Genomic DNA, 14,592 nt, shown 5'->3' on the forward strand with positions numbered 1-14,592 from the left:
AGCACAGTAGTACACAGCAGAGTCAGACACTTTAGCTGAGGAGATCTCCAGATCAACACGTTTCCCTTTCTTGTCAATGTGAGCTGAGAAATCAGAACCAGTTGGATGAATCACCCCTCCCTCTGTGATGTAGAGCAGGAACTCTGGTCTGGATCTCTGGTATTGTCGGTACCACTGGATATTGTTGATATCACCCTCATATGTACAGGTCAGGTTGATGTTTCTGCCCTCTGCAACATGTTCTTCAGTACTTTCTGGCTTTATGCTGTTCATGGAACCCAGGGCTGTAAAATGAGTATTATTGACGTCAGTTATCATTAACTTACACAGATAAACCTCTAGTTATGAAATATCTGGTTAATACAGCAGGTTATATGAGACTTTGATCTCTGTTCTAACACTCACCTATAAAGGGAGAGAAAAGTAAAAACAGGTAAAGCAACATGTCTTTGGAGTTGTTAAAGCCAAACAGACAGCAGATGAACAATGTTCTTCCACTGCAGTAGAATAAAAAACTAAACAGCCTCTCTGATGTGCAGCCCTTCTTCTCAACATCAAGCTGATTGTGCTTTTAGTTCCTCAAACATTTCTGCTCTGGAGACAGAAATAATCTCATTGGTTGAGTTAAACATCAGTGGGCGGGGCCAGAAAATAACCTTTTGCTAAAAGATGAAAAGATAAAACAGCAGTGAAGAGAAAGAAGACCTTTGGTGGATGATGAGCTGTTGTGTGATTGTCTTAAATTTCAACAGTGTGTGACTCCATCTAGTGGATGTTGTGGAGTATTGTGTTGTCTTTGCTCCAAAGGTTTTTGTACAGAGTTTTGGTGTTTCCTGTCACTGTGGGCCTCAGAGCACAGTAGTACACAGCAGAGTCAGACAGCTGAAGCTTCTGGATCTTCAAAGGAACTGACTTATCCTTGATTGTTGCATCAATTCTCTCTTGCTCTTTAGAATTATCTTTTTTCACAGAGAAACGTTGCAGCATCATCTTTGGGTAATCATTTTCTCCTTGTTTGTACCAGAACAACGTTGGACTTGGATCAGTTGTCTCAAATGTACAGCCAAGAGTAACTGTCTCTCCTTCAGTAGTAATGACATCTCCTGTTGGCTGGATCACTCTGTCTTCTCCTTTACACTCTGGGGAAGAAGAGAACATGCAGAGGAAGAGATTAATTAATAAAGATGATTGATTAAAGGAGAACAATCAGTATTTTAAATAGTTACCTATCCAGAGAGTCAGAATCAGGATGTTAGTCAGCCAGTGTTTCATGTCTGCAGTGAGAGGGGAGGAGAGAGAGGAAGAGCATTGATACTCTGATGGATCTGGGCCTTCACATCATTGGTCTTTCCTCTTTTTCATCTGTCCGTTACTGTCGCTACTCCTATGGCAGACCACACCTGCCCGTCTATTTTTAGACTTTTTATATTTTCTATTGCTATTTTTAGACTTTGTGATGGACGTCAAAAAGTGCTGTTTTTTGCTGTTTTGCACATACCTCTTGCAGTCTTTGGACATTGGAGGGTTTTATGCCTTGAGAGTTTGTTACTCGTCTGCTGAATTGAAAGGCATTGGAGTTGGCCTGCAACAATAGCGGGTGGTTGGGTCACTGGCTATTTTGGCGGATTTCCAAGAGTTTCCGAAAGAGATAACAAAATACAAGAGAGGTAAATCTGGCTGAGTTTTAAAGAGACTGAAGTCATGGAGATGTCGGCCCTAAATTCTGTCTATGATCATCGGCAATGTGCAGTCAATTGGGAACAAAATGGACGAACTGAGAGACAATTCCCTGTTCCTCCACAAATATAGACCAATAAGTTTGATGGTCTTTACCAAAACTTGGCTCAACAGACGTCACAATGATGAAATAGTGATGGTGGATGGATTTCAAGCTTTTTGAGGGGATAGAACAGTTAGATAACGTTAATTAACGGCAGTGGCAATCCTCGTTTAACAGCTTTCACAGCATCAGTCAGTCTCCTCCCTCTCTCCTCCCTAGCTCCACCCTCTCGTCTAAAAATCCTCACATCTGTTTTTAATGTAACCAAGATGGCAGCGCCCGGAACGGCAAACTCGATGACTCCAAGCAGCTCTGAACAAACCAATATGTGACATCACACATGCTCTGTCACATTAGCAGCTGTAACCACAGGGACTCTGATAAAACTGGAATAATCAGAATCCATCTGATATGAAGCTTTGGGTTGAATACCACTTCCCTCCTCTTTGAAGAGTAGTCAGATATCTGTGTTCAGGTTTTTGTACAGCCTATTCTACACTTTGTATCACTGTGTTTCTAGAGCACAGTAGTAGAGACCTGTGTCTGCCAGGGTTAGTGTCTTTATGGTCAGTTCAGTTCTTTCCTCTGTTGTTTTGGATTCATATCTTCGCTTATTTGGGATATATTCACTACTACTAAGTCCTCTTGCTCCTTTCCAGAGTATAAACTGAGGTGCCTGAAGGTCAGAATGATGTCTGTACCAGTGAAGTGCAGGATAATTTGATGTTGTCTCATATTCACATTTGAATGTAACAGAATCTCCTTCTCTTTCACTGACTTCATGCGGTTTTACAGGAGAGATTTTGTCTCCAGCTATTATTCCTGAAAAAAGAAGAGAAAATGAAGCCATTAGACTAACATTGTTCATGAGGCTGAGAGGAGAAGAGAGAGAAAATGTCAACGTACAATGTTACTCTGGACCGAAACAGTCGAACTGGTCAGAGATTTCTGCTCTGAACTGCAGTTTATAGAAATCTTTAGAAAATACTAAAACCATGTTGTTCTATATATCTTACCAAAGAAAAGAGCAGCAAGAATAATCCACAGCCAATGTCCCATCTCTACAACAAGGTTTAAATCAACAGGAGAAACTAGCTGATGTTCAACATTCAGTCTGAGAATTGTTCTCTTCACAGCAGCACTTATTATTGACTGAATGGTTGAACACAGTGCAGAAGTAGTGCACCTCCTACTTGATAATGTTGCCCTCTAGTGAAGGTACAAAGTTCATTACAACAGTGTAGAAAAAAGTCTTCCAGCAGCTTGTCAGTGTGTCAGCTTGTGTTTTTGTACAGAGACTGTGGGTTTGCTGTCACTGTGGGCTTCACAGCACAGTAGTACAGAGCAGAGTCTGTCACTGCAGCAGAGGAGATCTGCAGATCCATTTTGGTTTTATCATCACTCACTGAAACAGACAGTCTATAGTTTGTTTCATTTTGCATTCCCAAGTGAAAGATGATGAAGTCTGGTGGTTTTCCTTGATATTGTCGATACCAGAAGAAAGAATCAGCACCAGTAGCTTGTTTGGAGTATCTGTAGGACAGAGTAACAGAGCTGCCTTCTAGACTGTTCTCTTCTTTCTCTACTGGAGTGAGATCTTCACATCTGATACCTAAAGGAAGAGATCACTCATTATTTCATGTTGTAAAAGACATACAAAATTATTCACAATCAGATGTTATTAGGATTCAATTTTTTCATGCTGCATATTCTAACATACCTTTGAGGATGGAAAGAAACAGAAGAGAAAACAGACAATGCTGCAGTGACAGCATGTTGAATAAAGGTAATGTTGATGGTTTGTGTATTGAACTGTTGAATATAGAAGTTCCTCTCTCTTCTATAGTTTAGTAACAGCTCAGCTCCTCCCTGAGTCTCTCCGTCTCCTCGTAGCTCTGTATTTTCACTTCTCTCAGTTACTCTTCTAAGGTAAAGTGATTCTAGACTACATCATGACAAATATTGAAGTTTATCAGTGTGTGACTCCCTCTAGTGGACGTTGTGGAGTATTGTGTTGTCTTTGCTCCAAAGGTTTTTGTACAGAGTTTTGGTGTTTCCTGTCACTGTGGGCTTCAAAGCACAGTAGTACACAGCAGAGTCAGACAGCTGAAGCTTCTGGATCTTCAGAGGAACTGATCTTAACTTGGAATTGTGTGTAGATGAAAATCTCTCCCTGAACTCGTCTGGTGTGTTCCCTTCTTCCCCTTGAATGCGCATCAGAATGAATTTGGGGCTGTTGTTTCCATCCTGTTTGTACCAGAAGAGATAATTAGTAGTAGTTGAACTGCTGTTATATTGACAGCCAAGTGTTACTGCCTCTCCTTCAGTAGCAGTCACATCTCCTTTTGGTTGCAGCACGTTGTCTTTTTGAGCTCTGCATTCTGTAAAACAACAACAAACAGAATCAGTGTGCTGTTAAAGAATCATATCAATGTTGGATTGATATCAAAGAAACAGAGTTGTGTTCATACCAAGGCTCATAGCAGCCAGCAACACTGAGATGAACAGAGGCTTCATATCTGCAGTGTGGAGTAACTCTGAGCTACAGCAAGTATAAAGAAGGCTGTGATCTCTCTGTTTAGTCTTCATCAACACTAAGTTGGTGGATTAGAAGGAGGAACCTGATCACAGTGACAGGGCTCATTCACAGCCCTGGGTTATTCCCGCTACTGACAACTTTACACATAACACTTGCTGTGCCTCTCTCCTTTCTTAGTGTAACTGTTCTTGTATGAAGTGGTCTTTGTAGTTTTCAGCTGGTGCAGATTCACTTTGTTCTTGAACATATAAAAGGTGATAATTGTAGTGAACCTGTACATGCCTTTTAGGGCATTTTTACACCTACCTCATTAGGTCCGGACTTTCAGACTTTTCAGTTTGGTCCGCACCAAAATTGCAGGTGAGAAAGGTGCCTTGGAGGTCCGTGTATCATCCGATCATTCAATTATTCCATTTAATCTGGCAAACCAAAAACAAAATAACGAATCAATATTTTGTTTTTCTGTATGTACAAAAAATTTAAAACTGACGTTTGTTTCATTGCTTTAAGCTCAAAACGGGAAATATAATAAACAGGGAAACCAAAATGAAATAACGGATCAAATTAAGTTTTCTGTTTTTTTTTCTTTATTTGTTGTAGTAGGTCTAACCATTTCTCACGGTGCCGTTCCGCTTGTTTTGCGCATGCGCAGTGGATAGTTTCAAAGGAGTAGGTTGCTGAGCGCCAAAAGCGAAGGGTCCGGTCCCAGACTGCGGTCAAGCCAGCCGACACTCGGATCTCCGTGGTCAAATCAGCCGACACTAAACTTGTAGTGCGCTCTTATTCCGGCACGCGCGGTAAATGCATTGAAACGGCCGCAAAGCAAAGTTGATGTATCGAAGCAAAGTATGTATGTATGTATGTATGGCTTAAATTATTTTATGCATCTTAGGAGTTGTAGTTGACTTATGTTATGGTATGTTTGGCTTAACCTTTAAACACTGTTCGTTGCTACCCCCCTTAATTTACTGTTCACGGTCACATTTGACTGGACAGTTTTAACAGGTCTTATTTTAAAATAAATACCATTACAAATGACAAGAAGTAGGTTTAATCAAACATTTATTGTAAAAAGAACCTTATTAGAACATTAATTTCTACAACGTGTGTGTGGGTGTCTGTGTTTCTGTGTGTGAGTGCATGAATGTGTGTGCAAACATTGGTGGTTGACATGCACGAATGGCATCATGACAACATGTACTCTCTCTGTGTGTGTGTGTGTGTGTGTGTGTGTGTGTGTGTGTGTGAGAGAGAGAGAGAGAGAGAGAGTGTACAAGCACAGGAAAGTTGTAGGATTGTGTGTATGGAGATGTCTTTCATCTCCTGGATGAAAATTATGCTCTTTCCCATTAACTTCCTATGGCAGTAGGCTACTTTTTGACCGTAAACAAAAAAAGTGTGTCCAATCACTTAAAATTCAAAGAAATCAGTCACAATGAATTGTATGTCTTAAAATGCCTTTTGTGAAGGATATCATAAGGTCTTGAGGCAATCTGACGAAAAATGCCATATTTATGGTAGTCTACAGGGAATGTATAAATCGGTATTTTTTAACGGAACAGTGTTAGAAGGTTTTTTTTTTTTTTGAATTTATTTTTAGTAATTTCTCTGGGTCAGCATAATTTGGTTCCAGGAATTACACCAAATAAAGGCGAAACAACAAATTAAAAAAATAATAATAAAGAAAGAAATTAAATCAATAAAGACAGATTTTAAAATGTCATCAAAATTAGAGTTTCGTCAAAATTTACCCACACATTGCTGGTCCTCATTCACCACAGATCTCACACACACACACACACACACACACACACACACACACACACACACACACACACACACACACACAAATAAGTAAAATTAAATAATAAAGGGGGTTCTAAAGACATGCTCTAGAGGGCATTATAAATTTGGCTCCATTGGCTATCAAATTGTTTGTTTTTATTTTTGTCCTCTGACATTGATCTTTCAATACACAGATAATACTTCATTAGGGCCTTCCAATTCTCTATTGAAGGTGCTTCCTTATTTTTCCAATTTTGCAATATCAATTTTTTGAGAAGAGGAGAAAGAAGTATCTGCCAACATCCCTCTATATCTTGAAAAATCAACAATTTTGGAGGGAATATGATTTTTCCGTTAGTATACTTAGATATCCAAATCTATATATTCTCCCAAGTCTTCTTAATTAATTTGCAGTACCAAAAGACATGCATAAGAGAGTCACCATATAGATTACATTTTAAACATATATTTGATGATGTGTTAGACTATGTCAGTCATTGCCTGAAACTATGGACCAAAGTATTTTTATGGCACCTCCAGTTTCATATTTTTAGTCATTTTACAGCAGAAGTATGGGACTTTGCTTTCAGAAATCTCCAGAATTATACAGTAAAAATGTTTGATTTTCAGTATGAGTGTATTAAAAGTGATGCCCTGTACTCAACTATGTCAGTCATTGCCTGGAACTATGGAGCAAAGTCCTTTTATAGCACCTTAAGTTTCAGATATGATGTCATTTTACCCTAGAAATGTGGGACTTTTACCTCCTAACATCTCCAAATTGATACCGTTTAATTGCTTGATTTGAAATATGGGTGTAATCAGAGGTGTCCCCCGAAATAAATCATTGTCTGGAATTATTCATTGTTAATGTTGTATTCTTTTAAACTCAAACTATACATTCCTTTCACAATTTTATTTGTTTTGTATAAAGGACAGACACAGGTTACATATATTTTACTTCTCCATCCATCCATCTTCGTCCACTTATCCGGTCTCGGGTCGCGGGGGTAGCAGCTCCAGCAGGGGACCCCAAACTTCCCTTTCCCGAGCCACATTAACCAGCTCCGACTGGGGGATCCCAAGGCGTTCCCAGGCCAGGTTAGAGATATAATCCCTCCACCTGGTCCTGGGTCTTCCCCGAGGCCTCCTCCCAGCTGGACGTGCCTGGAACACCTCCCTAGGGAGGCGCCCAGGGGGCATCCTTACCAGATGCCCGAACCACCTCAACTGGCTCCTTTCGACGCGAAGGAGCAGCGGCTCTACTCCGAGCTCCTCACGGATGACTGAGCTTCTCACCCTATCTCTAAGGGAGACACCAGCCACCCTCCTGAGGAAACCCATTTCGGCCGCTTGTACCCTGGATCTCGTTCTTTCGGTCATGACCCAACCTTCATGACTATAGGTGAGGGTAGGAACGAAAACTGACCGGTAGATCGAGAGCTTTGCCTTCTGGCTCAGCTCTCTTTTCGTCACAACGGTGCGATAAATTGAATGTAATACCGCACCCGCTGCGCCGATTCTCCGACCAATCTCCCGCTCCATTGTTCCCTCACTCGCGAACAAGACTCCAAGGTACTTGAACTCCTTCACTTGGGGTAAGGACTCATTCCCTACCTGGAGAAGGCACTCCATTGGTTTTAGAGGTGCTGATCCTCATCCCAGCCGCTTCACACTCGGCTGCGAACCGATCCAGTGAGTGCTGAAGGTCACAGGCCGATGATGCCATCAGGACCACATCATCTGCAAAAAGCAGCGATGAGATCCCCAGCCCACCGAACTGCAACCCCTCTCCACCCCGACTACGCCTCGATATCCTGTCCATAAATACTACAAACAGGATTGGTGACAAAGCGCAGCCCTGGCGGAGGCCAACTCTCACCTGAAACGAGTCCGACTTACTGCCGAGAACCCGGACACAGCTCTCGCTTTGGTTGTACAGAGATTGGATGGCCCTGAGAAGGGACCCCCTCACCCCATACTCCCGCAGCACCTCCCACAGTATCTCCCGGGGGACCCGGTCATAGGCCTTCTCCAGATCCACAAAGCACATGTAGACCGGTTGGGCATACTCCCAGGCTCCCTCCAGGATCCTTGCGAGAGTAAAGATCTGAGGAGGTAATAGGGCGGTGGAAGGAGCACTTTGAGGAACTCCTAAATCCGACTAATACTACCCTCTATGGTAGAGGCAGAGCTGGAGGATGATGGGGGATTGTCGTCAATTCCCCTGGTGGAAGTTGCTGAGGTAGTTAAACAACTCCACAGTGGCAAAGCCCCAGGGATTGATGAGATCCGTCCAGAAATGCTGAAAGCTCTGGGTGTGGAGGGGTTGTCTTGGTTGACACGCCTCTTCAACATTGCGTGGAAGTCTGGGACGGTGCCTAAGGAGTGGCAGACCGGGGTGGTGGTTCCCCTTTTCAAAAAGGGGGACCAGAGGGTGTGTGCCAATTATAGGGGTATCACACTTCTCAGTCTCCCTGGTAAAGTCTTCTCCAAGGTGCTGGAAAGGTCGATAGTCGAACCTCAGGTTGAAGAGGAACAATGCGGATTCCGTCCTGGTCGTGGAACAACGGACCAGATCTTTATATTTTACTTCTGGTGAATATAATCCATTACTAGCTTTCATATGTACGTTGTAATAACACCTTATTTTGAAAACCGGAAGTAGGCCTAGTCCCATGTGTATCATCTCGCTAACTTCGCTACTCGATCTGGGCCGTTTCAATGCATTTACCACGCGTGCCGGAATAAGAGCGCAATACAAGTTTAGTGTCGGCTGATTTGACCACGGAGATCCGAGTGTCGGCTGGCTTGACCGCAGTCTGGGACCGGACCCTTCGCTTTTGGCGCTCAGCAACCTACTCCTTTGAAACTATCCACTGTGCATGCGCAAAGCAAGCGGAACGGGGTCCGTGTACTTTTTCGTTCATTCGATTTTCATTTCATAAACAGCATTAAAAAAGAAAAAACGAATGCTTATTTGATTTTTGTTTTAAAATACAAAATTTGAAATTGAAATACAAAGCATTTTTTTCCTTTTCATGGTCAAAAGGGGATGGGAGAAATTAAAAATATGCTGTGATTTTCATTTTCTATTTCATATAAGAAAAATAAAATCACTCGAAAATAGAAATGAAAAAAGCCTGTTATTTTCACATTCAGAGACCGGATGTTGTCATTTCCAAGGCAACAGCGCCAGTGTAGCCTACCAGTGTTGCTTTCAGCCCAGGATAAAATTACTCTGGAAACATACTCTTGATAATGCTTGGGGGGACTTTTATTTCATAATGTCACATTTATTTATTACCCTCTCTCCCTGCCTTCCTCTGACTCTCTGTCTCTACCCGCCGCAGACAACTTCGCCGCAAGAGAGCCGAACCAGCTGAGGAAATAGAATTTCAGTTCACAGCTGTAACGTTACCGTTACGCCACCGTTACCAATCCCAGCAAACTTTCTGTTGCTTGCTGATCTGGCAGAGAGTCACCGGGAGTTCGGGATCAGATAATGGGGATCAGACCTCCGGTGCTGGGTCTAATATTCTAATAGCTGCTAAAGCTAGCTAGCAGCTAGCCTCCAGCCCTGTGACCTCGGTCCCTGCGGTTCGCTGCCCGGTGCTGACTGACTCTGGTCCGTCTGCAGAGCTGGCGTTACCCGCTCTAGCTGAGCTGGGACTCTGCCGCGCTTGTGTTTTAGTCATATTTTCTTTTGTTTGCAGATAGTGATATGCTATGATGCACTGATGTCAGGCAGGCTTGCTAGTTGCTTTTAGTTGAAGTCTGTGAGATAACAAAAACTTCCTTTGAATATAACGTGCATATAAATAGACGGAATAAATAAAAGTCCCCTGAAATAAATAAAAGTAAAACATATGTATTTAGGCTATTGAACTATAATGACTAATGCGTATGTTCATATGTATTGCCTCATTTATGTATTTCATTATCTATTTCATAGCCATATTTATGTATATTTATGTAAAGGGGGGCAAAAAATGGATGATCAGTCGCTCAGGAAGTTATAGGCTACAGTTTCCCTCAACTGCAGCCGAGACATTCTAAAACGCTTAACGTGAAAAAGCTTAACATGGTTTAATCTACCTAAACAATGATCAATCAGATATCAGTCAGTTATCAGTCAGATAATGTCCATAATAATTGGACTTTGGGTTAGATTTTTTTGTCAGTTTTCAGGGGTTATGAGGAGCAATATGAGATAGAAATTTGGTAATCATTGATCATTGTTTAGGTACATTAAACCATGTTAAGCTTCTTCCTCGCCATAGGCGCCAATGAAGAAGAAAACGTTAACGTGAGAGAACTTCTATAATCGTTGAATTTCGGTTTAGTTTTTTTGACGGGCTAGTGTTCATGACAAGATATGGCCATGAGAAATATGGTGATGGTTAAGTGTTTTTTTTTCATGTTAAGCGTTTTAGAATGTCCCCTGCAGCCTGAGTTAAAGCAAATATGGTAGTGTATGTTTTGGTCATTCGATTTTCATTTCATGAAATACATAAATGAGGCAATACATATAAACATATGCATTAGGGTTTCCAAAGTAATTTTAGCCTGGGCTGAAAGCACCACCAATGGTAGGCTACACTGGCGCTGTTGCCGTGGAAATGACAACATCCGGTCTCTGAATATGAAAAAACAAGCCTTTTTTCGTTTCTATTTTCGAATGATTTTATTTTTTGCTATATGAAATAGAAAATGAAAATCAAAGTATATTTTAAATTTCTCCCATCCCCTTTTGACCACGAAAAGGAAAAAATGCCTTGTATTTCAATTTCAAATTTTGTATTTTAAAACGAAAATCAAATAACCATTCGTTTTTTGTTTTTTAATACCTGTTTATGAAATGAAAATCGAATGAACGAAAAAGTACATGGACCTACATGGACCTACCATGATGTATGAAATGGGAAATTTTAACATTGTGGCCTAATGGCCCACAGGGTATGAAGAGGATTTAGTAGTTAAGTCAGTGTCCATTTATTTGTTGTCATGGTGTCTTGTGTTTGAACCATCATACAGTTGGTTTGTCATTGATGTGGATTTGCTGCTCATGTGAATCCTCCCACAGTGTTACATTAGCAGCTGTAACCACAGGGACTCTGATAAAACTGGAATAATCAGAATCCATCTGATATGAAGCTGTGGTTTGAATACCACTTCCCTCCTCTTTGAAGAGTAGTCAGATATCTGTGTTCAGGTTTTTGTACAGCCTCTTCTACACTTTGTATCACTGTGTTTGTAGAGCACAGTAGTAGAGACCTGTGTCTGCCAGGGTTAGTGTCTTTATGGTCAGTTCAGTTGAGTTTACTGATGTTTCGGATTCATATCGCTTATCTGGGATATATTCCCTACTACTACGGTCTCTTGCTCCTTTCCAGAGAATAAACTGAGGTGCCTGAAGGTCAGAATGATGTCTGTACCAGTAAAGGTAGACGATGTTGTCATTTTTCTCATAGTCACATCTAAGTGTGACAGATTCTCCTTCTCTTTTACTGACTTCATCTTCTACAGGAGAGATTTTGTCTCCAGCTATTGTTCCTGGAAAAGTGGAGAAAATGAAGCCATTAGACTAACATTGTTCATGAGGCTGAGAGGAGAAGACAGTGGAAAATGTCAATTGTACATTGTTACTCTGGACAAAAACAGTTCTACTGTTCAGAGATTTCTGCACTAAACTGCAGTTTACATTCATCTTTAGAAAATAATAAAACCATGATGTTCTTTGTATCTTACCAAAGAAAAGAGCAGCAAGAATAATCCACAGCCAATGTTCCATCTCTACAACAAGGTTTAAATCAACAGGAGAAACTAGCTGATGTTCAACATTCAGTCTGAGAATTGTTCTCTTCACAGCAGCACTTATTATTGACTGAATGGTTGAACACAGTGCAAAAGTAGTGCACCGCCTACTTTATTATGTCGACCTCTAGTGGAGGTACAACGTTCATTACAACAGTGTAGAAAAAAAGTCTTCCAGCAGCTTGTGTTTTTGTACAGAGACTGTGGGTTTGCTGTCACTGTGGGCCTCACAGAACAGTAGTACAGAGCAGAGTCTGTCACTGCAGCAGAGGAGATCTGAAAAATAATGTTTGATGTATCCTAACTTTCATAAACAGACAGTCCAGAGTTTGTTACATTTTGCGTTCCATAGTGAAAGATGAGAAGATCTGGTGGTTTTCCTTAATATTGATGATGCCAGAAGACATAATCATCATATATCTCTTGTTTGGAGTATCTGTAGGACACAGTAACAGTGCTGCTTTCTAAACTGTTCTCTTCTTTCTTGACTGGAGTGAGTTCTTCACAGCTGACACCTAAAGGAAGATATAACTTTATTATTTCATATAGAAACTGACTCAATAAATGATTCACTTTCAAATGTTATTGGAATAATACTTTTTCATGCTTCATAATCTAACATACCTGTGAGGATGTAAAGAAACATCAGAGAAAACACACAATGCTGCAGTGACAGCATGTTGAATAAAGGTAATGTTGATGGTTTGTGTATTGAACTCTGTTGAATATAGAAGTTCCTCTCTCTTCTATAGTTCAGTAACAGCTCAGCTCCTCCCTGAGTCTCTCTGTCTCCTCGTAGCTCTGTATTTTCACTTCTCTCATTTACACATCTATGATGAAATTATTCTAGACTGCATCATGAAAGATATTGAAGTTTAACAGTGTGTGACTCCCTCTAGTGGACGTTGTGGAGTATTATGTTGTCTTTGCTCCAAAGGTTTTTGTACAGAGTTTTGGTGTTTCCTGTCACTGTGGACCTCAGAGCACAGTAGTACACAGCAGAGTCAGACAGCTGAAGCTTCTGGATCTTCAGAGGAACTGATGTCTTGTTGATTGTAGCATCAAATCTGTTTTTCTGGAAATCTGGAGCATTCTCATCTGAGGTTGAGTAACGCTTCAGCATGTACTTTGGGAAATCATTGACTTCTTGTTTGTACCAAAATAAATAGGGAAATTTGTCACTGGTCTCAAATGTACAGCCAAGAGTAACTGTCTCTCCTTCAGTAGTAATGACATCTCCTGTTGGCTGGATCACTCTGTCTTCTCCTTTACACTCTGCGGAAGAAGAGAACATGCAGAGGGAGAGATTAGTCAATAAGATGATTGATTAAAGGAAAAACAATCAGTATTTTAAATAGTTACCTAGCCAGAGAGTCAGAATCAGGATGTTAGTCAGCCAGTGTTTCATGTCTGCAGTGAGAGGGGAGGAGAGAGAGGAAGAGCATTGATACTCTGATGGATCTGGGCCTTCACATCATTGGTCCTTCCTCTTTATCATCTGTTGAAGATCTCTCAACAATTTGTAATTTACCTGAAGTTTATCAGTGTGTGATTCCCTCTGGTGGATTTTGTGGAGTATTGTGTTGTCTTTGCTCCAAAGATTTTTGTACAGAGTTTTGGTGTTTCCTGTCACTGTGGGCTGCAGAGCACAGTAGTACACAGCAGAGTCAGACACTTCAGCTGAGATGATCTTCAGATCAACTTGATTTTTCTCCTTATTCAGTGTAGCATTCAGTCGAGGGTGAGGAGGTTTTGCTTCCACTACTGAAGGCGATGTTGTATCAGTGATCAGGAGAAGGAACTGAGGAGCTGATCCAGGATCCTGTCGATACCACTGGAGATTATCAGCTTGAACTGAATAGGTACAGGACAGAGTAACACTACGGCCCTCTGATGAAAAGACTTCAGCACTGCTGGCAGTAATATCATCTTCCATCGTGTTACCTAGTGAGGAAAACAACATGTTATATTTACACTTCTGTTCCAAAGTCACATATCCAACATTTGAAAAACATCACACTTATTAGTGATAAAGTGATGACATCTAGATTTGTATCTTTGAAATGTTAAAGTTTGAACAAAAATCTGAACTGGATCTGTAAAACTTTGAAAATGTCTTTGTATTTCAGGATTTATAATCATAAAGATACATACCTATGAGAGTGAAGCAGAACAGAATTGCAGTGAGTTTTTCCATGTCTGCAGAGGTGAAATGCTGTTTATGAATGTTCAGGATGAATACGTTTTGTGAGTTGTTTGGTCTGATGTTCACAGCTGGAATCAAACAGTTCTCTGTCATGAAGACACCTCTGCAGTCAGTAGGAGGAGACTCAGATGTTGAATTAGTTTCATTCCTCCAAGTCTTCATCACAAACTGTGTTTCATTAGTGAAAAGAATCCAGACTGTCTCATAAAATATATTAAAGTTTAACAGTGTGTGACTCCCTCTGGTGGATGTTGTGGAGTATTGTGTTGTCTTTGCTCCAAAGGTTTTTGTACAGAGTTTTGGTGTTTCCTGTCACTGTGGGCCTCAGAGCACAGTAGTACACAGCAGAGTCAGAAGGTTTAGCTGAGGAGATCTGCAGATCTATTTTGGTTTTATCCTCACTCACTGAAACAGACAGTCCAGATTTTGTTTCATTTTGCGTTCCCAAGTGAAAGATGATGAACT

The 14,592-nt window shown here is 41.0% G+C and overlaps 1 protein-coding gene and 2 gene segments (V, D, J or C); all 3 read right to left on the bottom strand.

Moving 5' to 3' along the window:
• LOC116056351 lies at window positions 1-655 on the bottom strand (the record flags this gene model as incomplete). The annotated part of the segment is given in 2 exon segments: window positions 1-284; window positions 406-655. Coding segments are annotated over 2 exon segments (324 nt in total), but the record flags the coding sequence as incomplete, so codon positions are not given.
• Window positions 656-825: 170 nt separating this feature from the next.
• On the bottom strand, window positions 826-12,026 carry LOC118495874 (the record flags this gene model as incomplete). The annotated part of the segment is given in 2 exon segments: window positions 826-1,139; window positions 11,856-12,026. Coding segments are annotated over 2 exon segments (357 nt in total), but the record flags the coding sequence as incomplete, so codon positions are not given.
• A 1,390-nt stretch (window positions 12,027-13,416) lies between these two features.
• On the bottom strand, window positions 13,417-14,372 carry LOC116056384 (the record flags this gene model as incomplete). Its single annotated transcript, XM_036005176.1, has 2 exons — window positions 14,076-14,372; window positions 13,417-13,865 (listed from the first exon to the last, which is right to left on the bottom strand). Coding segments are annotated over exons 1-2 (663 nt in total), but the record flags the coding sequence as incomplete, so codon positions are not given.
• Between the last annotated feature and the right edge of the window lie 220 nt (window positions 14,373-14,592).

This window comes from Sander lucioperca, chromosome 9 (assembly GCF_008315115.2).
Source record: "Sander lucioperca isolate FBNREF2018 chromosome 9, SLUC_FBN_1.2, whole genome shotgun sequence".
Lineage (NCBI taxonomy): Eukaryota > Metazoa > Chordata > Actinopteri > Perciformes > Percidae > Sander > Sander lucioperca.